Here is a 27,970-nt window from a genome sequence, read left to right as displayed (position 1 = left end):
GGTAATCTAAGGGCCAGTAGTAACACATTCACATTTAGCTCTTGCACATGCATGTAGCTCTTGTGTGCAACCCAAATATAGCTGCAAAATATGCGAATTATGCTGTTTTTTTAATTTAGAACACAAAACTTTTCACAATTTCATAATTTGCTAACCACGCTTGGTTTTTGTTTTGTATTCAACTAATCACACCACTTGTATTCAACTACACACTTTGTTTTCATTTCATTCGCTTCTTTCAAGTAACGTTGAGGTCAAATCTCCCCTAACATTTTTTTCACCATATCTATCAAGTACCTTAGGCGGCCGCCGTAGCCGAATGGGTTGGTGCGTGATTACCATTCGGAATTCACAGAGAGGTCGTTGGTTCGAATCTCGGTGAAAGCAAAATTAATAAAAATATTTTTCTAATAGCGTTCGCCCCTCGGCGGGCAATGGCAAACCTCCGAGTGTATTTCTGCCATGAAAAAGTTCCTCATAAAAAATATTTGCCGTTCGGAGTCGGCTTGAAACTGTAGGTCCCTCCATTTGTGGAACAACATCAAGGCGCACCCCGCAATAGGAGGAGTTGGCACGCCAATTATATACACGAGTATATACTGTATATATATAGAAAAGAATATATTTAAATAAACATTTGTAAACCCATATATAATCAGAGCAATAATTAGATAGGAATATAATTTACATTTTATCTTTTTAAAGTATGGTACTTTTCACAACACTTTCCAATGTTATTTTCCTGAACTTCGGGAGCAAGTGTTACGGTAAAATCTGGTATCCTGTCTCCACCCCGGAACTGTTCGATTTGATCAGACTAAACAGTTTTTTTAGTTCCATTGCAAATGATGTGGAGCTTTCAAACTAGGCGTTCCAAAACTTGTTTCACAACATGTCACAACAATTTACGCATCACTAATAAATATGGTATAACAATAATGAGTGTGAAAAAAACAAAATAAGATGGTTTTTGCAATCCCATACGCAGAATTGTACCTACTATGTAAAACTACGCGCCTGCGCATATGCGGTCCGTTAAGTGTTAAACAATATTTTAAGAGTGCTTGTATTCAGTATTTTGACATATCAGAGAACCTTTGAGAACCGCATACTTCATTAATGTTAGTGCTCATACAACCTGTTATGGTGGATTGCGGCTGAATATAAACAGCCGTTTCGTGCGATTATATTAAATATTGAATCATTATCAATGGCATTTGTGTATGCGTATGTTGTCAGGCGGTTTGATCGATATTCTCTCTTTCTCGAACCGAGAAATTTACTGACGCCGTGTTATCGGTATGCGCTATTGCTCAACTAACTCCATATATCGAGGGTTACACAGTACACTAAATAGAGAGGTTTGTACCATATAGCTTGGGCATAACTGTTTGCATGATTTTAATACCTCAGATATTGATTAAAGATATCCGCAAATAAATTATTTTCTATTCGCAGAGCCAACTAACCTTGGTGAAATAATTTGGAACCTTTTATAGCATAAAACATAGGCAAGTTTAGACAGTTACGTACCTTAAGCGGTTTGCTTCCTGCATAGTTATAAGCGCTCATTGCAGCATCTTTTGGAAAATTCCCTTTGGGAGGGGTATATAAGCTTTCTGTCCGTTTCGGAGTCATTGGCGAAGGAATAATATCCTGGCCTAGTGACCGCTGATACAAAAGAACATCTTCGAAAGGTTTATTGATTGGTAACGTTTTTTCCATCCCACTGATCGATTGATTTGATACATTAAATGCTGGTTTCATTGCAGCGGAACGTGGTAAACTCTCCCTTAAGTTTGAACCTTCACGAGTTCTCATTTCTTTGTTGGGTGATGTTACATCTCGTGTTTGCAATGGCAAAGTTTTATCCACCGAAGATTGTCGTGAAGTGTACCCTGCGCTTTCACTAACACGACTAGTTGTTCTGGCATATCGATCTATTGACGAGTCTCGGCTTGGAGGTCTTTTATAATGATCAAAGTAATCGATAGATAATTGTTGATTCATTTCATTGAAAGGATGTGGTTTAGTCTGTTTCCTTATTGATCCGAACACCTCCCTTTGTTGAGATGGTGCACGTGTAGGATGAGAATTTTTGTTGGGCAATGCTTGCGTAGACGTTTGCAGTGAAGTTTGCTGTAAATGTTGTTCATTTAAAATAGTTTGAAAGTTATTTGGCATTGTGTTCGATTCAAGGCCAGGAATGGGATACACGTTGCCATCAAGTTGGTCTGAATTCGTGCTCGAAACATAATTAGTTTTGTTCGGATTGTTCCTGTTATACTGTGCCGGGATTTCATTTTGTTCCATTCTGCTGCCTTGAGTTAAGTTGCTATTTCCTATGGAACTACTTGTACCCAGCTCCATGTGTCTACTAAAGTGGCCTACATTATTTTGTTGAGCGTTTTCCTGGTATTGGCTAGATGGTTGTTCATTCTGCTTTATTTGTGAAGAATACATCGGAGTAAAAGGATTGCTGCCGGAATAGCTTTGTTGGTTAACTAAACTAACAAAGTCTGTTTGAGGTGTTACATGAAGCTTTTGTGGTTGCACCGAATTTTGAAGCTGCATGTTCGATTCTTGACGGATGTGCTGATTGAGATCAGATCTACTCATTTCCTTCAGTATAGACCCAGTTTTGATAGGTTCTGCAACATTTCCAGTATAAGGCGATAAAATGCTGTTTTTTGCGATTGTAGTATATTTGATTTGATTACGAAACCGCATTTTTTCGAATCGTTCTAAAACTGATGGCTTAAAATCCGGAGCGAATTCCCGTGCCATTCTAACTGCAACTTCACAATCGTCACGAGCCTGATCAGCTGCAATATCGGCGTTTTGAGCTCTGTCAGATGCAGTTGAGGTACGGGAAATGGCTATATCAGATCGTTGCATTGCCATTTTTAACGCCCTTTGTGCAGAATTTACTGCTATGGTGATACGGTCTCTAAATTTCCGTGATCGCGCTAGAAATAAGTGCTTTTTCTTTTGGCTGGTAATTAAAATATTGTTTTTGTATTTCCCTTCTTCAAATGAACCGTCACGGAATGTAGTTACACCATAACCATGCTTCTTGTTATTGTACCACTCTCCTTCATATCTGTAATAAAGTAAAAAATATTTCCCTCATTAATAGAGTACTTCTTGTTTTATAATACTTTTTGTCAACTACATGTTAAGTAAAAGTTCAATTGGGAGAAGATGTTCTCAGTTCTCGTCGAACCAACATACACCCGCAAGCATACCACAATTTTTTAGAAAGTTAAGCACATGGCATCATACCTTTTATATCGTTAGTGAAAAGATAGTTACATATGTACATGAAAGCAAAAATTGGTTTGATTCCTTTGCTATTCATAGTTGTCAAGAGGGCTTTGTAGTTCAGCAGCCTCCTTATAAAAAATATGTTTAGTTTCATTGTGTGATACATAAACATAACAATGTATTGTAGAGTACGAACTTCACACTCCTTAACGTCCGATATACAACTGACCGTGGGTAAAGTAAGGTTTTTCCAACTAGAGGCCCACCGTCTTTAACGTTTGATCTTGCCACTTGCTTATCTATATGGCGGAGCTAAGTCTCAGTGGAAACTAAATCCTTTTAAATTTAAATGGAAGATCTGTGGGGGTTAATGAGATTCTTGGTCGCATATAGTAATAATTGTTGCTTCAATTTTCTTGATCATGATTTGATTTACTACCAGTCTTGCTCCGTTACAAAGTTTAGGAGGCTCAATGATTTTTTATTTTTATTTTATTACAAACATTTAAATATATATACTTAGGTATACAATGCTTGTTAACACTAATACTAGTTTAAAAGAAACTAACAAACAGCAGGATTTTAACAGTTTTGTTGAGTTTTTATGAAGAGAATTTTAAAATTTCTTCTTTATATTAACTACCAATAAGATCATATGGTTTCTTACGCTGGGTTAGGCCTGCGGTGTTGAAAAGTTTCCTGGCTTTTTCGTTTATGTGCCTCTGGGCTTCTGCTTGTATTTTAATAACTTCAGCGACCATAGGGATGTTGAGGTCTGGATAAATATCTGCATTGCGAATATATCAAGGTGCGCTCATAATATTTTTGAGAATTTTATTTTGAAATCGTTGAACTATGTGCCCCAAATTTGTGCGCCATAAGACCACACTGGTTTGATAATTTGATTGTATAGCATTATTTTGTTATATATGGCAAGTTTTGAATTCCGTCCAATGAGCCAGTTCATTTTTAGTATTGTATTTTCAAATGAAGTTCGCTTCGTTTTATTTTTATATGTTCCTTCCAACGTAGCTTAGCATCGAGGGTTATGCTAAGATATTTGGTACTATTTGCCAATAGAGTCGAAGTTCCTAGTAGTATTATTGGGTGATGGTTTGCATTTTTATTGGTGAAGGTCACATGAATTGATTTGTTACTGTTTAATTTTATTCGCCAAGTTTTCATCAATTTTTCTACTGCATCTATAGCGGTTTGAAGTTTAACTGCCGCTACTTCGGCGGTTTTTCCAGTTGCGAGGATTGCTGTATCGCCAGCAAAGGTGGCGATCATAGTGATGGTATATCCTTCGTATACAGAAGGTAAAGAAGGGGTCCAAGGATGCTCCCTTACGGCACGCTCCCTTTACGGGTAAATAGCGTTCAGTTATATACGATTTCGTGTGTTGAAAGGGCCTTCATGCCAAACCTTGTAGAATGCTAGCGCGACGTCCAGCAAGACTGCTGAGCATATGTTTGTTTTATCGAACGCTTTTTCTATTTCAGGTGTAATTCTGTGCACCTGATCTATGGTGGAGATAGGATGAGTTTTTCTAGTAGTTTTGAAACTCGTAGCAACAAGGAGATTTGCCGGTATGAAGAATCAATAGGTGGATCCTTTCCTAGTTAGGCAATCATAATCATCTCAGGAACTTTGCACAGATTCTGAACAAACTGGAGTCGGATTGCTAATTTTAGATTGATTAGAGATCTTGATTTCTCTTTTCAGTTCGCTTAAAGTTATATGTACTAGAGATTAGAGTGGTTTCTTGATCTAAGGAGGAATATATTATTAGTTCTCGTTCGGTAGAAAGATGTGGGATAGAAGCTTTGTAAATGTTATAGCTTTATGCTTATCACTTCTCGCCCAGGTGTTATTTGCATTTTTCACTGGCGGAACGTGACAGTTTGGTCTTTTTAAATATTTTGTGCATTTCCAAAACGAGTACTACATTTTTTTATCAACTATTATATATATATATATATATAATTGGCGCGTACACCCTTTTTGGGTGTTTGGCCGAGCTTCTCCTTCTATTTCTGGTGTGCGTCTTTATGTTGTTCCACAAATAAAGGGACCTACAGTTTCAAGCCGACTCCGAATGGCAGATATTTTTATGAGGAGCTTTTTCATGACAGAAATACACTCGGAGGTTTGTCATTGCCTGCCGAGGGGCGACCGCTGTTAGAAAAATGTTTTTCTTAATTTTGGTGCTTCACCGAGATTCGAACCGACGTTCGCTCTGTGAATTCCGAATGGTAGTCACGCCCCAACCCATTCGGCTACGGCGGCCGTCATTGCTGCGAATTAGACTCATAAATCAAAAAAATAGAGACGGCTTACTTTTCTTCACTTTACTGTTTTAAGCACTACTTATAAAAACTTTTACCGTTTTAAATAATTCTGTCAGCCACTCTTATTTTAAGTTCGCTATCAGGAAAAGTGTAGATAATGTGCACGAAAAGTTACCGATAGGTGACACTGTGTTGGGATCAGTGTTTTGTTAACGTTAAATTTGGCAGTTTTACATCTAGTTGACAATATTATTGAATATTGTGAGTGAAAATTCTTATGGGAATGAAAATTAATTATTTTGACATCTAATTAGAAACGAGTAATGATATTCCTGCTCCGGTGTTCAAATAAAAATTGTATTATGTATTTCAGGTGGTTACCAAAAATAGTATTCATGGTCCATGTGGCCTTTTGAATCCCAACTTTCCACGTATGGTTGATGGAAAATGTTCAAAACGATATTCGAGAAATTTGTTTCAAGAAACTGTAGCTGGTTGTGATGGATATCCACAATATCATATTCGATCAACTGGCTAAAATTATAAATCCATAGCTTTGACAGTGAGAGGCATTGAAATTGAAGTCGATAGTCGTTGGGTTGTACCATACTCTTCAATACTTTCGAAAACTTACAAAGCGCATATCAATCCAGAGTATTGCAATTCGATCAAATCAATCAAATACGTTTTCAAGTATGTGAACAAAGGACGAGACATGGCTGCTTGGAATGTTGTATCATATTCAAGCGACATCTAACCGTCGTTCATTTGACAATGTGTTTAGTAAATAGACAACGTGTTCATTTTATTACAGAAAACGTTCAAGCCCGAGCAGCACAACCTACACAATAATCGAGTTTTTTTCATTATGTCGTGATGATCCTTTCACAAAAACATTACTTTATTCTTAAATACTAAAATAATTCACATGGAATGCATCATCAAAGAAATTTCAACGACGCAAACAAGGTAAATCAGTTGTCGAACATTTCATTTTATTCTCTCCGGCATAGAGTTTTCATAAAACAAGCCGATTTGATATGCCAGACAAAAGTTTTAAATCTTAAATTGAAGAAATCACTGACGGCCATTCGAAATTAGTCGACATTACAATATTTCTTATTATTTAGAATTGTTCGCGAGTTCGGCAATATTTGGTGAATGGTGAGTTTTTGTCATGGCGAGTGCTTGAGGTTTCATATAAATTAAGCACCCATATATAGTACTTAAGGATGATCAGTTTAGAGGTATCGGATTTTAACAACTAAAGTTGATTGGGCAATCCTTATTATTTTTGTGTAGAATCATTCATGACATTTATTTTTTAAAGACATTTATTTATTAAAGACAAAGCAACCCATGTGCCATTTGTCCAACTAGAAATCGTCGAACAAATTTGGTGCATTTTGTGGTATATAAATTGCAGTGTGGCTTCAGCATCAAACTACGGTTTCGGTTTTAATTTCTTACAGTCAAAAGCGCGCACAATAAGCTTTAAAAGTTGTTTTTGCATTTTTAAAAATGCCAATTTTTTAATTCGAATAACTTTAAAAATATGAACTAATTGTTTTGTAATCATAAATCATATCATTTAGCGATCTTAAATAACGTGCACATAAAGTCATTTGACATACTGAAAGTGTCCAACATTTAGTATAAACATTTAGTCAAAATAAGTCAGCTTCTTTGATAAAGTGTGCTATCCAATTTAGTTCTTGCACGTATTGAAAATTTCGATTATTGTCAGTACTTCGCATTGATCATCAAACGTTGACACCTGCACACTTTTTTACAGGTGAATTCACAACTTGCATCTTAGAAGAGATCCTGCTTGACTCTAATATCGACCACCTGAAGCGCTAGAAACTATGTCATCGCCTAAAGCAACATTTATGGCTTCGATGGGCTGACGAATACAATGACCTCGTTTTGCTGTAACAGGGGAGTAGTGCTCCTGGCTACTGGCTGTAGGCGAGAGTGCATAAGTCTGGTAAGGGTCAATACACTGCACTGTATTTACCAACATCTGAAGCGACGGATTTCTAAAACTTGTTTGCTCCCCATCAAAGAAAACATTGAAATTACACATGATGTGTTTAAGGTTTTTATAATTAATTTTAACACGATCTAGAGTGATTAGCCTCTCTCTAAATGGCATATTTCCCCCTGAACTATAAAGGGCTTGTTATATTTTAAGTTCCCTCTCTCGAATATCTATGAGACTTGCTTCATACTAAGGGATGGACCATGGCAAGAGTAGTTTCCATCCTCAGAGGAGGCGTATGGAATACCAAGACTTTAGGCCAATAGATCTTATCCCCTTCTTTCTCAAAATTTTGGATAGATTGTTGTACGTCCACACCCGACTACAAATCCACCCGAATCGTATCTCACCATGCCAGCACGAACTCCCTAAAGCAAGCTGTCCACGACACAGTTCTACATGTACCTATTGTACAAAGGAGACATGCCTTTAAAGAAAATTACACGAGGCATGTTTCTCGATATAGAAGAGCTTTCAACAACCTCGACCCGGATGCTGTTACCGCCTTCGTTGTTCAGCTACTTCTTGATACGCAGTGAGAAGCACTGCTCACGAAGGAGTCCTCTCCCCCATACTCTGTAATCTTACTGTAAGCAATCTACTCTTAAGATTGCAAAATACTAGCTGTAATGACATCGTTTATGCGGATCCAAGTTCTGAGCGAACAGTTGCAAAACGCTTTCTATATACATTGCCCATTAAGAATTGACTGAGTGTCTACCCCACAAAGACCGAAATGGTGGCATTCACAAAAAAATATGAAATATCCGTTTTCAAGGCCCCTTCACTAAGTGAGGTGAGATTTACATTTGCGCCCAGGGTAAAGTACCTCTGGACTTTTCTAGACCATAGACTGAACTAGAACTGAAACATCGAAAAGATGTCCCATTTTAATGCAAAACGGATGCACTGGGATTGCAAGGCCCATTATCTTCCACGGAGTCAGTGTTTGGAAAATATGACATACAAGAGCAAACTGGAAAGGGTACAAAGGGCAGCATCAATATCTATCATACCCACCCAGGCCTTGGAGGCTCTATTGGACCACCTCCCCATAAATATCTACGACAAATTTTGGCAGTCAAACTTAATGCATGCCTACCCTGGAAAGATTTTAAATTACGGCACTCAAAAACTCTCTGAACTCTTCCGGGAACACACACAAAAAAAGTTACTTTCACAACTTTTCTTCGGATGGCTAACCTTGTAATCTGAATCAGCTGATTGCTTCAAAATCTCTGAGAGATTTTGGCCACACCTCTGCGCCTTATATATAGTGCTCACAACCGTGGGTGGTGGTTTTGTTTTCGTTCCTTATCGAATTTCTGGTTCTGTTGTAAATTTACAAATACATAAATCCGATACATAATCTTCTGCTAGGACAAAGACCAATTTTGGCTCAGTGGGTATGTAAATTTGTCATTGTTAGGCACAATCCAAGTGTTCGAATGTTCAATTAAAGATCAAGGGATTCACATATACTTACTGCTTGGTGCGATTTTTGGCATGGCGGCATCATCACCTTATTTATTTCAAAGTGAAGAAGGAAATACCGTAACCATCAACGATCCTCGATATAGGGCGATGTCAATCGACCTTCTGTGACGGCAGGCCGACAACATCGATATATCTAAGCTGTGGTTTCAGTAGGCCACCGCAATTCAACGTCTTGACACCCCTTGAACTAGCTCGAGGCTACCATTCAAGGTGCTATTGTCAGAATAATGCCACACATATGAGACTGAGTCTATTTAAAAAAAGGTAATGGGTCATCCAGACCGTAATCTTCCTTTTATCATTCTTGGGCAATAATCAATGATGTGTGGGGCCATTAACCGAACCAAGTTGTGAGGTTCCGGTCAATCATAATAAGGTTTGCGGGATGCCGCGAGACGAAAAGTGTTGAACAGCGTTTTGTTTATGGTTTTAATATACTTTGTAGTATAGTCAAGAGTTTGTATTAAAAAGGAATCCTTTGAGAGATGAGGAGAGAAAACATTAAAGCTGATTCGAAGAAATATGTGGTATCACGCTTGGAGAAGTTTTTGAGTTAGCGTATCACACTTAAATTGTGTCCGTATGTATATAAAAGTGATTTCATGAGCACGGTCATACACGCTTTTAAAACATATGGAAATGAAAGATGAGCATTTTTGCCCAAAATTACAATAATATTTTCATCTGAAGCCCATCTTTACCTCGGAGATTTGTTGACGAACAGAAATGTGGCAAGCCGCCATTACAGGCCAGCACACGTGCCGGAACAGCAACCTCAAACTGAAATTTGACTCCATTGAACTATTTTGTGGAGGTTGTTAAGGATAAATGTATGGAACATAAAATCGAAGTTGCCTTTGGTGAGGTAAGTGCCGAAACTGGCGAAAGAGTGCTGAATGAAATCAAGTTCCATGTTTAATGTGCCAGGTTTACCCTCCCAATGCGATAAAATTCATTTAGAAATATCCACGTGTGCTGTATGTATAGCCTTATTACATTTCAAAAACTACATGGGCCTGTAGACAGTTTTTTCAATATAGCGAAGTATTATTAGATTAAAATCTCTGCTTTTTAGATATGTACACATATGTTGGTGTTTTGACTATAATAACAATAGGCGTAGGCTAGCTAAGATCTCATTTTCGGTATAAAAGATGGCATCTTCTATCTAAATGATCAATACGATTTAATATTATTTCATTATTAATAATCTGCTCGAAGGCAATAGGGAATGCAGCAGCGGATAAAGGAAACCCGTGCTAGATGCACATAAGGGATTCCATCCTATGATTTGATGAATGCCAAAATCATATGCTTATGTTATGTCAATAAAATAAATAATCTTTTATCAATTTTTCCTTTAGATTTAAATAAATCATACGAAAAAATTGATCCGTAGTCGATTTTTAGCGGATTTTTAGCAGTAGCGGATACAAGTATAAATAAATGTGTAAATGTAAATTTGTGCTTACTTTAGACCATCACTACGCTCTGCAACACCATGGCCACAACGTTTGTCTTTCTTCCATTCCCCCATATATGTCTCTGTCACTGCAGAATCTAGCTGTTCATCTTCCATTGTAAAGCTAGCATTAGAATCCGTACGCGTTGATCTTAAATACAAAAGACGTTATTGAAATCGTATTTTAATCACAAGTTATTTCTTTACCTCGTAGTTAAATTCGATTGTTCTGACCCTGTGCTTACCCATGATGAGGTGGACGTTGTGGACCTTACGCTGCTCGATGTCAATGTGCCTCGTTTTTCCAAATCCCCTGTGCTTTTTTGTTTACGCATTTTAAACCCCTGCCAAACGGAAGTCAATAATTAAAATAAATTATATTTTTAACTTTGAATTCCTTATTACCGATAAAAATCCTTTTTTTGTCTTTTCCGTTAAACTATTGCGCCGCGTCGGAAGTTTATCAGATTTTGCAGTCAGGACAAAGCCACCTCTGATTTCTTCTGACCGGCCTTTATCGACTTCGCCAATGTCAGAACTGCGTAGAGAGTTCAGTGATGAATGAATATCTTTTCGACGATAATGAGATGCTAGCCCAAAGGGAGCGGATGTACGGATTCCATACCCATGCCGTTTTCCCTCTTGCCATTGGCCTTGGTATTTACCTATATGGAAATATATTATTTCAACAATTTTTTCGCAAATGTCATGCTGTGAAGTGATACTAAATTTTTCTTCCTGCTTTTCAAGTTATAGTAATATGTACTTTATTGTATAATTAATATAATTTAGTTAGAGTAATACTAAGTAGATAAAGTGGTGTACTTTTAAGTATATAATAACTTGTTTAGTTCCAAGTGCTTGCTTTGCGTATTTATAAAAAGTACTCAATACTCTCAAAAACGCGTTTTGATGTTTACCCAGCGTAACCTTAACTTGAAATTATTGTAGGTGGTGGATAACTGTATTTGCTGAAGGTAGAGCAGCAAATTGCATATGACAGTTGAAGCCAATATATTTTCATCAATAACTTGTTAAAGAAACATGTACAGAAATTAGGGATTTCACGTAAATACAGACCTTTCTTGGTATAAGGCGGTAGCATATAAATCTCAAACCTTTCTTAAATCAACTTAGGCGATTGTGGATTGTGGCCACATACGTACATACAAGTATACAGTTGCAAACACTAAAATAGCAGTGCCAAAAATACATTAAATTTTTATATTATGATTAAAAAGTTTTTATAATTATTTTGAATTATTATTCTGCAATATTATTTAACAAAACACTTATTACACATTTAAATAACTTCCATAACGATAACTGCCAGCAGTTTGGTCACAAAAAACCTATTGCTACAGAAAACCCGTTTGCATTAAGTGCGCTGGAGCTCACATATCCTCAAATTAAACGCGTAAGACGAAAACAGACGACGCCAAATGTGCCTTATGCGAAGGAAATAATCCAGCAAATTATAAAAACTGCATCATGTATAAAAATCTACAGAAGCTCATATACCCACGATTGAGAAAAAAGGATGAGAACCCAACACCCTTCGCTCAAAATTCATTAAAGTCCATCCCTGCTACTCAAGCGCCCAGACACAACCCTAACTCACTTTCATATTCTCAAGTTGCTAAAAATATCCCAGAAAATATGAGTACATCAGCTCAAAGAAACAACAACGGAGTCCTCAAGTGAAATGCGAGAAATGATGGCACTCCTTAAACAAGTTTTGCAACAAGTCTATTCAATGATGAACCTACTCGTTGCCCTCACGACTCCAAAATTAACCCCTCAAACCCGTGAATATTCTCCTCTGCTCCGCTAATGGGCTCTCCAAAAACATTTTAGAAATAAAACTGCTTCTCAAATCACTCGACATTGACACGCCTAATTTCACCGATAAAAACTCCTTTTGTAAGTTATATAATGCAATGCACAACGTTAAAAAATCGCATGCTGGCTCTGCTATTCTCATAAAAAACTCCATCAATCACTATATCATTAACTCTTAACACAGAAGCTATCCAAACCACGAACACAGTTGTGGAAAACCCGCAAGGCCTCCTAGAAATTCCACTCAAGCGTGCTATAAAATCTGAGGAATATGAAAAATTCTTCTCAACAGATTCCTTGCAGGGAGAGACTACCTGTATAACTTCAAACACACGTAGTGGGGATCTCGACTCTCTACCACAAAAGGTCGCCAGCTGTAAGCAGCGGTAACGAAATTGAGTCTCATCACAGCCTTTTCAGGCTCCCCAACATATTGGCCGACTGACACAAATAAAATACCCGATTTAATCGACTTTTGTGTAGCAAGAGTTATTCCGCCTAGTGAAATAACCTATAACTAATGTTAATTGATCTAAAGCACCCTCTCAAGACCAACGAAGATATATCTAAATCTGTAGAGCATTTTCATAGCTGCGTCCTGAGAGCAGCTTGGAAATCCACACTTTGCTAATAGATATCTGGTATAGTTAAATAAAAACTGATAGAAAAATGGCAGGCGAGAACGCATTGGCAACAAATCAGACTCCCTGGAGACAAAAAAACTCTGAACTAGCTTACTCAAGAACTTAAGGAACTTCTCAAAAATGAACGTAACTCTCAACTACAAAACTATCACAGTAACCTCGATTCATCCTCTTTCTCAGACTACTCTATTTTGAAAGAAACAAAAAAGTTAAAAAATAACAAATGGGTTAAGTCGGATCTTGATAAAGCTCAAACATTTGCTTTATTCCGAAGATTTACCCCACATGATATCGAACCCTCGCTAAGTACTGCTCAAAAAGTTAACTTATAACGTTTTTTTCGAAAAACGAAGTGAAAGAAGCAATAAAAAAGCTTAAAACTAAGAAGACCCTCGGATATGATCTCATCACTGGAGAAGTGCTCAAGCAACTCTCAGCAAAAGGAGTTCCTCACGCGTATATGTATAAAATGCCTCAATATTAACTGGTTTTGTTCCTCCCCAATGAAAAGTTGCACTAATCAAACTGATCCTTAAACACGGAAAAATCGCCGAAAAGTGGAATCTTATCGACCCATCAGCTAGGCAACAAGCCCTAAAAAGTTTTGGAGTCACTATTTCTAAAAAGAATGATGCCCATAATTGAAGACCGAAAATTAATCGCAAATCACCAATTCGGCTTCAGAAAAACACAAGTGCATAGACTCGTAAATAATATAAAAAAGCATGTGAACAGATGAAGTATTGCACAGCTGCATATCTCGACACATCTCAAGCCTTCGACCGTGTCTGGCATGATGGCTTACTCTGTAAAATAAAAGCTGTTCTACCCACAAATTAATTAATTGAACTAATTTTTAAAAAATGTATATTTTACAAAATTATAAACATTACTTTTAATTAGAACAGACCACAAAAATGGCATGAAGAAAGAACTAAGACTCCGAGACTAAATAACAAAAAAAATGCTAAATCAAGTTACGAAAATGGTAATCTGGCTATACTGGAGCTAAAACCACGTAACTCATTGTCAAATTCGCTGAGCGTAAAGTAACGGCACTATGATAGGCGCCATCTCATTATTCTTTCCATCATGCAAAAATGGTTAATGAATTAATGCTCATTTTAAATATTATAAGGTGTTTATAATGATTATTGTTAAAATTTTAAAATCGAAACAAACCATAATTTAATTTGAACTCATCGCTTGTTTTCGGTAATTATTTGCATAGTGCATCTTTTCGGTACAATTTAATAGCTATGAAAACTTTTGGGCTTTATTATTTTTGGCCGAATTTGAATAAGTCGTCATCGAGCAACACGAATTTACCTAACAGAGGGCCTGGTTTCGCACGTTTTTCAAAACTTTACTTGCTTCGTATTTATATTTTTATGTGTTATGTTATGTTAACAAAATTATAATAGTCTTGGGTCACAGATTATTCTTGATTCCAAGAATTCCTGCGATACCTGCTAATGTGCCATTTAATTCAAACGCCTAAGTTTCCCGCCCATCTTACTTTCTCCATAACAATAAAGAAAGCGCAAGAGCAATCACTACAAATTAATGGTTTAAATCTGAAAATTCCGTGTTTTTAGTTATATAATTACATACGTATAAGTATGTATGCGGATCAGGAGAAAATTTATTTTGGAATAGGAAAAACTAAAGTACCTAAATTATTTAATTTTTTATGAAATTCAGGTGTAGCATATATATATGTAAATTATTATCCATATTTTAATGCCTTACCTCCATCAGCATAAGTTTCACAACCATAACCATCCTGGTAGCCCATATTCCAAGTTCCCTCGTATCGCGCAGTTGAAACCGTACTTTCCCGAATGCCATATCTTCCTTTATGCCCGTCTTTCGACCATTCACCTCGATATATCTGTCGGCCGATTTGTTCCACGCCCAAGCCGTGACGACGTCCATTTTGCCACTGCCCTTCATAGTGCGAACCACTGAAAGGAAAAAAGGAATATATTACACTTGAAACTAAAATCGTGTTCTTTCCTTGATAACAGATACAGAAAAATTCTTCGAAGGAAGTGATAATTGAGGAAATGAACTCCTCGATCTGCGTAACGAAAATCGTTCAAAGATTTTAGAAACCGTGGATTACTACAAAAGCGGTTAAAATATTGTTCAATTTTACTAATTTGTATTTAAAAATAATAGTTTATTAAAAAGGAGACATAGTCGTGGGTATCACGGCTAATATTTTTAAGAAATAGTTATTCCAAAAACAATTTTTTTCAGTAACGTTGCCACCTGAATTTTATTGGAAAGATAGTAACTCTTCATCAATTTCACTTTACATTATACAGCGGTCGTAGATAAATAATACTTGTTCTCCAAATGGAGGAACCTTCAGTTTTTTTTATGAGGAGCATTTTCATGGCAGAAATACACTCGAAGGTTTGCCATTGCCAGCCGAAGAGCGACCGCTATTAGAAAGTAACTTTTTCTATCATTTAGTGTTTCGTGCCTAGGATTTGGAATCCGCATTCTGAATGCTAGTCACACGCCAGCCCATTTGGTTACGGCAGCTGCGGCAAAATCATTGACCAGTAAAACCGCAAATGCACCAAGAATATGCGGTTGGTACAGAATTCATAAAGAAGGGACTCCGCTCAGACCTACTTGTTCATCCGTCAATTCTCCGTCTCATAATTTATATAAATACATATGTTGTCAACGTTTTCAAAAATCAAGGAAATCTTCTAAATACAATGTAAAAGGCCCGATGGAATTCAAAAACAAGAAAAAGGGCATACTTCTTCGATGGTGAACGTTTAGTGTCATTTGATATCGCTTCGCTGTTTCATATCATAGCGTTGTTTAGATATTAGCCTCAAAGTGGATTTCAAATAAAGATCAAACTCGTTTGCCGAAGGACTTATTTTTGACTTTGAAAGTTTTGTATTAAGAAATGTTCATTAAACGACTGATACAATAAGCCTACAGCAACTGGGAGATTGACACATTTTAATTCTAAGCATTAACTAACAATTTGATACAAGGATCCTGCCAATAAATGACAACGTCTGCTATGAGATAATGTTCACATCATTAAAATAAGCTGGGACAGAATGATTTCTCTACTGGGTTAGTCAGATCACTCATACAAAATAATTACATCAAGCATAAGAAGGAAAACATAGATATTCAAACAGATCCGAAAATATGCATATCAGTTATCAATCATGAATATCGGAAACGATCAAAAAATCGAAATTTTAACATAACGTTAACACAGTATACGCTACAACAAATTTACAGCAACACTAAGGGCAAAATACACAAATTCGAGAAACCTTACCTAATTCACATAATTTCATGTAATGGCCAACGGCTCCCTATATATCAGGTATAAACCAAAACTAAATACAAGGATTTCCGTTTACAAATCAAACTTAAAGTTAATATAGAGGCACACATTTTGATGACGAAGCCAACAATAGACGCAATGCAATAAACGTTAGTTTCTTGGGGTTATTCATATAATTACTACTCCTTATGACGCAAGCACACTGACAATTACTCCCACGTTTAGAGAAACTTAGTTTTTAAACGGCGCAATAACCACACATGATGAAAGTGGAATACGTTCGTATGGAGTCCAATTCGGTACTCCTTGTCAACCAGCTTGTGACAACAAGAACACGTAGCCGCTGAGATGAAAGAAGTTCCATTCTCCATCGTTCCTACTGTTGTTTGTGTGTTTTTGTTTAATATTACTGCTCTTTAATTTATTTACTTCTTCATGTTAATATTCTTTTGTTCGAAAATTTGATTCAACATAGTGCCCTTATGCATACATATTTAATTAGTCGGTCAGGCACAACCAAGGCAGGCACAACCAAGAGTATAAGTTATGTTAATGTTTGTAATTAGTATAGTGTTATCAATGATATATCTTTAAGTCCTGAAGATTATTTCTAGTTGAGGATGAAATATCAAAAAACAAAACAAAAAACAATACAAGCCAAAATCTATTTAGTTTGTCATTTTATTATTAATCCGGTCTTGAGCACAGAAAATAAAAATACAAAACCAAAATATATTAATTATAACCTAATAACTTAACATTTATTTAATATATCTGACGTTTTGAATTGAAAATAGGAAAATTTCTTAACAAAATTTTACAATTTAGCAGTCTGATAAATTATCAAATTGATTGTTAAAATTGGGCATTAAGATATGTGAATACTATCATACTTATCATACTGAAAATAAAAATCAAAGCTTCGGCAATAAATCGTGTTTTTATCTCCAAACATTTCCCAACTTTTTTACACTTATTTGATTTGAAACATTTATAGCATTATATTCTTAATAAATTGCATTGCGCAGAAGTGGTGTTGAGTTTCTTCTTTACAAGCCGGAGTAGAACAGAAATGGGGTCACTTTATAGTCTTTAATTTAAATAGTTTTAAATCCTGCAAACAAAACTATTCTCATTAGAAAAATTTTAAATAGCTGTTAGGAGAATATCATATTCCAACGTATTTGTGTGCGATGACACTCAAGTATTTGATGTTGACGAGCAGAACGATGCAACACGGGTAGAGATTATTGTGGTGAAGGCTTTGGTGGCATTGTGTCACCTAAACCTACACCTTCAAAAACCTTAGTCGTCAACTCAGCATTCTCTCACAATCAGAAATATGCATATAACTACAATATATTCATATATGATTGAAATTTATATTTAATTACTATACCATTTCCAAGTTACTCGTTGGCATTTCATATCATAATAATATAAGTGAGGCTCATACATACATATATGGTATCAGCTCTTGCACCCGATTCTTTGCTATCCTTTTTTTCTTTTCTGCAACGTAGGGGATTCGTAAATATTTTATTTGGGTTTAACTTATTCCAAATCCTTTTCCAATTCTATTGCTATATGCAACCAAGCTTTTCTTTTTAGATCCACTAGTTTACATATTGTAAATTTGAAGTTCCATAAGCATTCATTCTGCCTATAGAGATTAATTTATCTTAAAATATCCGATGGACGTTACATTTAAAAATACTCGCTAATACGTAGAAAATTTATGTTGTCAATGCAGATGGAGCAAAAAATGAAAATTGAGTTGTCACAATACGAAATTGCGAGAAATTCGGTAAGACAGACATATTTTAACATCCGCGACCTTCACCTGAGATTTCTGTTTTAACAGAGCTTTTTGAACATTATTTATAGAAAGTGTAGATATGGGGTCAAGCAATTTCGGAAAAAACGCAAAATTTTAACAAAACAGACATCAACAAATTCATTCACACTGTCTTAACTAGTAACAATGTAGTTGTCTTCCAAAAAATATCAAAAAACAAACCCAAACAAAAAACTCATAAATGCCATTTTGGTCACACTATAATAATACATAAACACCTCTTAAATAAATCCTCTCAAATATCATGCCAACTTTTCAACCAATGCACACTCGAAAATATTTTAGTTTACATCCAGCATCTCAAGTAGTATCGAGAAATAACCGTTTCCCACGATAATCCCATTATTCTGTGTGTGCTGTCATTTTTTGGTTTCTATATATTTTCTACTTTAAGGCATTTAATGATATTTAATACTTTCTCCTTCTTTTCCACTTAAAATATATACTATAATTACTCATTATTTAAATTTGCATACTTTAAATTCCAAACTAGTTATAAGTTTGATAAATATTTCAAACCGACAAACGCGCATGAGTAAGTAATAACATAAAATCGAGTTGTCGACGAGTTATGAAGATAAGCAACAATAGGCCTCTTCTACTCGCCACTTCTCTGCTCGCTATCTTCCTGTCGGTTCACTTGACGAAGAATTTGCATGTGAAAGTAACAACAAAAATATCGAGTAAGATTCATACCTTATTAGGCTGATACAACTCACTGCCGTACAAACACATGTAATTTAAGGCAGCTATATTATATTCCCGCGTTGCCAATATATGTTCATTTATACCAGTTGCTTCATATATTCGCCACTTTCTAACACTTGGCGAAAAGAAGAGGTCTCATATCTCATAAAACAAGTATAAATTACTATTTTACAAACAAATGTAATTTTAGGCGACTCTATTCCTGCTCTGCGAAGATATGTATATTTATACCAGTTGCTTCATCTACTTGCTACTTAAAAAATAATTACTAATTGTAAAAGTTTATTTCAATAGCTATAACAAAAAAGATATGGTAAGAGCGGATTTAATTTCTTTTAATTTTATCCTTCCATTGCTGACCGTTGATGTTCTCTCATTATTACAAACTAATCATTCAGGCCGCCGTAGCCGAATGGGTTGGTGCGTGATTACCATTCGGAATTCACAGGGAGAATTTTGGTTCGAATCTCGGTGAAACACCAAAATTAAGAAAATCATTTTTCTAATAGCGGTCGCCCCTCGGCAGGCAATGGCAAACCTCCGAGTGTAGGATTAGTATATATATGGGCATTTTCACGGGAACGGACGCGACATTTGTACGCTTTTAAGTGCGTCCAAAACAATGAAGGCAAAGTAAAAGTGTATATATATTGATATTGTTTTAAAGGGCTGACGGAGTGCTAGATTTTAGTATATACGGGAAAGATCTTTTACAAATAAGTACGTAGTTATAAGCAATTATAAAGTGATACGGACGCGACAAAAAATAGAAGTTTTTTTGAGGTGCATTCAGAAATATACAAAATTCAGCAAATTAAGGATTTTTATATATATACAATATATATGTTAATAAATGCGAACAGTTGACTGTTATTCGTAGGTTTATGAAATATGATAATTTTCTCTTCGTTTTTTTTTAATTGAGTATAGAAGAAATACGGACGCGACATAGCGGACGCGACAAAATTTTCCATGAGCTAGGAAATAAAATTTTTTTCTTTATAACACTTCAATTTTATTGAAAATAAAAACTTAAGTAATATTACAGTAAAAACGGCTTAAAAAATTAAGAAGAAAGTTATTAGTTTTTAGGATGGTCTATTTTAATTATTTTCTTTAATGAATAGGCCGTCCGAGCAACTTCAATACATTTACTGTCGAAATATGAAAACCAATGCATACTTTTAACTCCTTTGATATTTGGAACATTTTGCCATAACTCTGACAGTTGATTAGAAAAACTATCAATTTGTTTTCCAGAGATATACAAAATTTTAACTCCATCAATGTCGTTCTTAGCACATTCATAGAAGCATAAGGCATCACCGAGAATGATATTTCTTGCTTTAATGATTTGCCAGACTTTTCGTTTAACTACGGCACCTATTCCGTCTACAGCACCTTTGCCATGTGAAGTGGCGAAAAAATTCCACTCTAAGATTCCGCAATGAAATTCAGCTGCTAGTCTTGGAATACTAGAAAGAATAAACTTATTTTTGAATTGGGAAGAGCTTCCATCAGAGAAAATATAAATGCTGGTAACTCCTTTGTACTGGTTTTGTAAGATATTGATAATTTTGGAAATAAAGCAGTAAACGTCGAATTTAGTGTGAGTCAATCTATCACTGATAACAGCATAGGACTTGGTTTCACCAAGAACCCAAGCTATGCACGTAAACACTGTTACTTGGTTATAACTAAAGTGGGCATCTTGAATTTCGTTTTGGCATGTCAAGCGATAATTTTCAGCAAAATCAACTTGAATAACAATTTCATTAGCTGCTAAATTTTTCTTTTTGATTTCAAAGTAATTTTGTTGGTGACGTTTAATAAAACAATGCATTTTAAAAGCTGGTAGCTACATCTCTACATCATGAATTAAGTCGCTTAAAGGACCTATAGTGTAGTTTAAAGTTATGCGATCGTCTACTTTTCTACACTGTTTCCATTTGATTTGCGTATCAAATTGATTAATAAACTGTATTGGAACTAGATCGTCTTTAATATCGCGTACACAGCTGGCACAAGTATTAGCCATGCACTTTTCATTCATAACGTCGCAGCAAACTCTTGTAAGAAATAAATCAGCTTTGGCAGGAATCTGCGGTATAATCTTTGCACAGCCTTCTAGTAAGAAAATAAAATTTGCATGGTACTTACAGATACACATATTGTGTCGTAAATTATTGATTAACTGAATGTAAGTCGGCTTAGAACGAATAAAAAATAGTTTTGCAGACTTTTTCCTCGGTATATTCGGCTTTGAAGAGTTGATATGCTTCTGCTAAGGTCATAAGCATAAAACGTTTTGAGACTACTTTCCCATTGATTAGCATTGTATCCTTTCTCCCAGGAGCTTGAACGCTGATTCCATCTTGCAAAAAGAATTTTTCAATTAATTTTTCATGCATCAGGCTTTTTGATGACTTGGTAGTATTTTCATCCATCGTTTCTGTTGGCCTAAGATATTTATTGCATAAAGATTTGAGGATAGCTATTTTTCTATTCAGGTTTTTAGGTAACGCACGCTCAACTTTTTTTATTGCTTTTCCCATCGTTTGCTTACAGCTGTAAATATCGCAATTCAAACTATCAATATTATTTACGCTCTTTTTTTGACGCAAAACTTGCTGCCTAACACGGTCCTTTTCTTTCTTCTTTTCTAATAAATTGCTATCACTTTTCATTTTTTGCGATAATCTTTTTCGATACTCTTGCTTTCGTTTAGCTTCTTTCTTCTTGTATTCCTGCCATTTCTCGACGTCTTCTTTCATTTTCTCTCTATATTTCGTTGTTATTGCTTTTCTTGTTTCTTTTGCCGTTTTTGCCATCTATAAAATTTTAATCTTGTGCAATTTCTACGACTTTATTTAAAATTTAAGGTTCGCGGTAACGGACGCGACAAATTTCAAACACCAATAAATTTTATTAATCGTTTTTATCGAGAGTCAATGGCTACTTTTCTTAAGTGAAATAAGTTATTTGCTTAAAGTCTGAAAGCATTTTATACTTCAACACTTTTTGCACTAATGAGAACAATAAATGCTATTTTTCGGTAACGGACGCGACATACGAATATTAGCAGAAGTAATCAAAAAAAAACTACCGTTAACCGATCTCCACTAAGTCTCTCTGCTTGTTAAACATTACGTTACTATCAGTAGAAGATTTTTAAATTATAAAAACATCATAGTATTGCTTTGAATAAGGGAATATTACAAGGAAAAAAGTTGGTATATTTGGTCAAAAGAGTTAGATTTTTGTAAATTTTGTATATTCGTTGTATATTTCGGCTCAAAATTAAAAGAAAATAAAAATTCTTTTATATTTATAAAGTAAACACATTTGAGATTTATTATTCATCAACAAAAAGTTTCCAGGAACAGTTTGAGTTTTGCACTCGTGGTTGACCTTTTTGTGAAAATGCCCATATGTATAATCATTCATCATGCACCGTCCACAGAAATTGCTTGACCTCGACGATTTTCAAAAAAAATATGGTTTCATTATTCCACATTATCCCTTTAGACTGTGAAGTGGCTGCTGATGTTACAATAGTGAGTACTATTTTCTAAGCGAGAAGTAACTATAATTTTCCTTATTTACACTTCCATTTAAATGAAAATGGAAATCGTAGGAAATAGCTCCAACGTTGTCTCGCAGAAATTTTTCGCAAATTGTAATCGTTATGCTCAAGGGCTTGCACGATTTGAATTTTAAAGAGTTGAAGTCTAAGATATTTCAATATTTCAGCTAACTCACACAACTTCTCTTTTCATCTTTAATTGCTTGTTTAGGAGGCTTGAGGGGTAATTATCCAAAGCTTCCTCATTTCTCGCTTAAGAGGAAAGTGAGGTTTTTATCAAAAACTCCCTCAATACTCATTTGGGAGTAGTTGTAAATTTTTGCTGACAGTTTGTAGTTGTAAATTTTTGCTGACATAAATTATCACTAACATTGTTTTCACTTTGAGGTTCTCCCATGGTTGTAAAAATTCATTTTCTTTTAGAAAGCGATATGTCGAATGAAAGTACATTAAATAATCTATTTAAAAGGATAAAGTGTATATGACGCACAATTTTTTTTAGGTATTTATCTTTGCAGTTAAAAAAATTAGTTTTTTAAAAACCCTACCTTGTCCTCTGAAGAACCAAGAAGGGACAATGAAGGTCCAAAATCACTGTGACCGCTGAAAATATTATCAACTACGTACACGTTCACGCCGCTATTGATGAGAGGGATATGAGATGCTATGACTCAGTAAAGAAAAATGCCGAAATTGAAGCTTATAAGAGAGTATCGTTTAAACTTGCTGTAGCAAACAAATATTAAGTTAAACTTTTTAACACATCGCTTTGGTAAGAGAACATAAAAGTACAGCCGTCCTTACAATTTTCAAGAGAATAAGAGAAACCACAGCAGGCCTAGCGAGCGCCAACACTGTTAGTAATTCATTCAAGACTGCAGAATTCCTTATTTATTATTAGAATGCTGGCATCGTCGGCCCTCTATGACATCATATTTTTAACAGAAACTTGGCAGAAACTTGGCAAAAACTACAGAAATATTCGATTGTCAAGTGTATAAAGTATTTCGCAAAGACAGATGCCCCCATACTACTGGTCTCTCTAAATCCAGCGGTGTACTTGTTGTTCGTGTGAGTCTACCCAGTAGACAACTCAACCTAGCTTCCGATATTCATCAGAAAGTTATATACCACCATATATACAAAAAACTGTTGTTCATTGAATATCAATTTGCCAAACGTTAAAACGTCTTTTGGTGATGACGTCAAGCAATTTTTGCCATTTGAAGTAACACGTGAGAGTGAATATAAGGTATTCGACACCTTTCTGAATTTAATCTTTTAAATCAACGGAGTTCATAATGGCATCAATCGTATTCTCGATTTGGTATTTATTAGCAGTCACCTTAAATCTGACATCAAATACCTTTCTTCATCCCCTCTTGCTAACTCCGTGCATCACAAAACACTATGAGTTAGAATTTAATAATTGTATAGAATTAGTAATTTCTAGTAACAACACCTATACTTCACAGAAGTCAAATTCAGTGAAATATCGCGTAGATTGAATTCGGTTTAAGACAAAGCTGTTATGTCACAGCCATATGACGAATATCCCGAGAACCTGGAAGTGACAATGGAAAAATTCGTCCCTGCTATGCCAGTAAAAAAATTCGTCCAAACCGGCTTGGTATAAATCTAGGCTTGCTAATCTGAACAATAAGAAAACCAAGGCATACAAACTGAGCAAATTTTTACATCATAACTGCTATATGTCCTCAAAAATGGGAACGAAATAAGATTCAATAGTTTATTTAGGTAATTTATAAACAGCAAAAATAAAAACACAGTCCTTATATGGTACAGAATTTGGGGGAATCTTCTACAAACGTTGAAAAGATTACTAGCTCGCTTGCATATTTTTTCCGCTCTGTTTATGTGCCTCAGTCTGAAACGGGAACAATCTAAAGCTCACATAACAGCACACTTGGCCTTACGGGCTTAAAGCTCTCAGCGGAAGAAGTTCTTGTTGGCCTTTCGGTCTTGTCAAACGACCCCAATCCTGGGAAAGATGGTTTCCCTCCTACTTTATTAAAGAATTGCGATACAGCATTAGTTTTATCTCTGCCAATAATTTTTAACAAATTGCTAATTCCAGGGGAATTTCTTCAGGATTGGAAGAATTCATTCATTAATAAATCTGGGAGCAAACCGGATATCCAAAATTATCGTCATATCTGCAAAATCTCAAGTATGCCTCATTTTCTCGAAAAACTAGTTCATAAACAGATTCTTTTCCAGAATACGGGATTCATATCCCTTTTTCAGCATGGTTTCATTAGAAGTAGGTTCACTTCTACCAACTTGCCCTTATTTTCAAATTTTATTTTAAAACAATTTGAAATCGAGCAACAATAAGATGTCATTTTCATTGACTTTTCGAAATCTTTAAAAACTGGAGTCCTATCATGCTGATAGCACGCAATTCGTCCACATAAATAATATTGTATCTGATGCGGTGAACCTCAAGCAATCCATCTGGAACCATTGCTCTTCTTGATATTTGTCGCAATAAAAAATGTCTGACTGCATTAGACTTCAAGATGGCTTACTCATTCAATATACATATGTATGTAGGTAAAGTAGCAATTAAGTAACATTACAGATTAGGAACTCCTATTTTCGCCAAAATTCACGAAAAGAAAGATGAGGGAGCCTTTTCTAAACACTTATGATTACTAAGTCTATGCTCGGCTTCCTAATGAAGAATTCATTAAGAGTAAAAAAGGATTAGGCTTTACTAGGTATGCCACTCACTCTCTTCGTTGGAGTTGTAGTTCAGTGTGGAGCTAAGGAAAAAACTAAGTGTACCAGGAGGATATCCTAGAAGGCGTGGTGAAGCAGTTGAGCGGTACTCTCTTCAATGAAGAGCGTTGGATTTTCTAGCAAGATTCCGCTCCAGCCCATAAGGCAAAAACCACCCAGTAGTGGCAATATTCCTGGGGTCAATGCCGCAGAAGATAGGCCGTCTGAAAGTACAGATCTGAATCCATTGGACTAAAGTTTGTGGACAGAATTTAGGAACTTGGCCTGTCGAAGATCTCATAGAAAGTTGGAAGGTCTCAAACAATCTTTAGTTCGATCAGCGACGTCAATCTCCATGGAAACCATGCGTGCTGCAATAGCTGAATGGCTTAATCATTTGAAGGCTTGTGGCAAATGGTGACCATTTCGAATGATTTTTTCTTTTTAATATTCGCAAGATTAAATAAAACTAACTTCATTAAAAAAAGTATTATAATTTCATATTTATAACGAACTCCACTTGTAACAGAACTAAACTTGTAACAAAACTTATGACAGAACTAAGTATATAAATTTAGATGTATTCTCAAATTCTAAAAGAATAAAAAAATCTAGAATTTACTAAAGTTATTCACGAGATTCAGCGGCCGCCGTAGTCGAATGGGTTGGTGCGTGACTAACAATCGGAATTCACAGAGAGAACGTTGGTTCGAATCTCTGTGAAAACATCAAAATTAAGAAAAACATTTTTCTAATAGCGGTCGCCCCTCGGCAGGCAATGGCAAACCACCGAGGGTATTTCTGCCATGAAAAAGCTACTCATAAAAATATCTGACGTTCGGAGTCGGCTTGAAACAGTAGGTCCCTCCATTTGTGGAACAACATCAAAACGCACACCACAAATAGGAGGAGGAGCTCGGCAAAACATCCAAAAAGGGTGTACGCGCCAATTATATATATATATATATATACACGAGATATCCACCGAAGTTCTCCAGCGATTCATTCTAAAATTGGTGTTTACAGATGGCCGAATTAAGGTACCGTCGCGACCAGTATTTGAAAGGGATTATCTTTAAAAAACAAGTGTCATGAATGGTTCTACACAAATATAATAAAAATTACCCAATCAATTTGAATTTGTTTATTTTATTCCAATTTAAAATCGGATACCTCTAAATTGATCACATTCATAATAAAATGAAAAAACTCCTCATAAAAAATGTCAGCCCTTCGGAACCGGCTTAAAACTGTAGGTCTTTCCATTAGTGGAAAAAGGTCAAGATGGACACCACAAAAAGGAGGAGGAGCCCGGCCAAACACCCAAAAAGGGTATAAGCGCCAATTACAAATAAAATAATAATAGCAGTAAAAAATATATAAAATATTATAAATATGTAGTTAAAATATATTTCCTTAAGTTTCTTTATATATTCTACATTAAAATTCATAATCACTACTGACTTTATAGCTACCACAATTTTCACATTTGATGACGATCAGGCGCTGCAACGTCTTCTTTATATTTATGAGCGAATGATGTCCGCAACGTTCGGGCAACTCTTCATATGAGTGAGCAAAAATTATTTTAAAATTTATCAATCTATCATATTCCGAGCTTATCATATGCTGACATATATTGTACTTCTCACTCGTGATAATGTGATAAAAAAACAAAAATTGAGACGATATCTCGCTCATGAAATTAAGCGAAAATAAGACTTATACTCAAATAAACATTCCAAAATCTGAATACTTGTAGAACAGTAATCATTCGCACCCAAGAATCGAACTAAGAAAAGAACTACACATGTGAACATCCTTCGAATGGACGTTCTCTCAATTCTTCGGTTTTCAATCAGATTAAAGGTCTGTGGGGGTTCGTAAAAACTGTTACCTAAATATAGAAGAATCCCAAATCTTTGGAAAGTGGCGGTAATACAGTGAATAGGAACAATCTAGATTATATTTGAGCATACCTCTTAACCAAAATTGAGCTGTCAGTCTGTCAGCGAGCGTTAAAATCGCATTTTTTAAGCAATTTCTATAATATTCCTAAATCAATGGCACAAAATGTATTACATAGGTAAATAGTACCACCACAATATTATTTATTGAAAAAAAAAATGCAGGTTGCCAAAGGAACGCAGACTGTAGCGTTATTGCCTAATTGCTTAATTGAAATAGTGTTGGAAAACTCGAATGAAATATTAGTTTTAGGTACACTTAGACGAATGAGCAAGGAGGTACTGAACATCATTCACACTCCGTAAGAGCCTTGTAAAATTAAATCCTTGTAAAGGGAAGCCAAATTTAATCATCTTTAATAATAGTGCTTAAAATCGGGACAATAATTGCACCCTTTGACTATGTAAAAATAGGTATATATAGCATAAAACCACCGCTAAAACACACGTACGAATTATATAATAATAATAATAATAATTTTGTGCTAAAAGTATGAATTACCTTGGCCATATATAGGCTCCAGAGACTTCAAAGCCATAAGTCCAGGCGCCTGCATAGGCTCCTTGATGCTTAGGCCCGGTACACACGCCATGTCCATGAGCTTTGCCGTCATCCCATCCACCACAATATGTTCCTCCATCTTCAAAATCGAAGCGACCGCCGCTAATTTGTGGTCGCTTCGTACCATCAACCATGGCTTGACTGTTTGAGTTGTCAAAAA

General features: G+C 35.6%; 1 protein-coding gene across 1 annotated transcript; it reads right to left on the bottom strand.

Annotated features, from left to right (window-relative positions):
- Window positions 1-6: 6 nt before the first annotated feature.
- LOC128864722 (junctophilin-1-like) lies at window positions 7-27,944 on the bottom strand. The gene is made up of 7 exons (XM_054104473.1): window positions 27,751-27,944; window positions 14,800-15,014; window positions 10,967-11,226; window positions 10,769-10,905; window positions 10,572-10,712; window positions 1,534-3,103; window positions 7-81 (listed from the first exon to the last, which is right to left on the bottom strand). Exons 1-7 carry the CDS (start codon window positions 27,942-27,944, stop codon window positions 7-9), a joined length of 2,592 nt encoding a protein of 863 aa, XP_053960448.1.
- Between the last annotated feature and the right edge of the window lie 26 nt (window positions 27,945-27,970).

This window comes from Anastrepha ludens, chromosome 5, assembly GCF_028408465.1.
Source record: "Anastrepha ludens isolate Willacy chromosome 5, idAnaLude1.1, whole genome shotgun sequence".
In the NCBI taxonomy this organism is placed as follows: domain Eukaryota; kingdom Metazoa; phylum Arthropoda; class Insecta; order Diptera; family Tephritidae; genus Anastrepha; species Anastrepha ludens.
This window is presented reverse-complemented; position numbering and strand designations above follow the sequence as displayed.

Bases quoted from the DNA above. Each gene is read 5' to 3' on its own strand.
- LOC128864722 (XM_054104473.1), bottom strand. From the start codon at position 27,944: ATGGTTGATGGTACGAAGCGACCACAAATTAGCGGCGGTCGCTTCGAT. The intron at 11,227-14,799 runs GTAAGGCATTAA...ATTTCCATATAG, and splicing joins TGAAACTTATGCTGATGGAG to GTAAATACCAAGGCCAATGG. The intron at 3,104-10,571 runs GTAAGCACAAAT...ACTTTATTACAG, and splicing joins GAGCGTAGTGATGGTCTAAA to ATATGAAGGAGAGTGGTACA.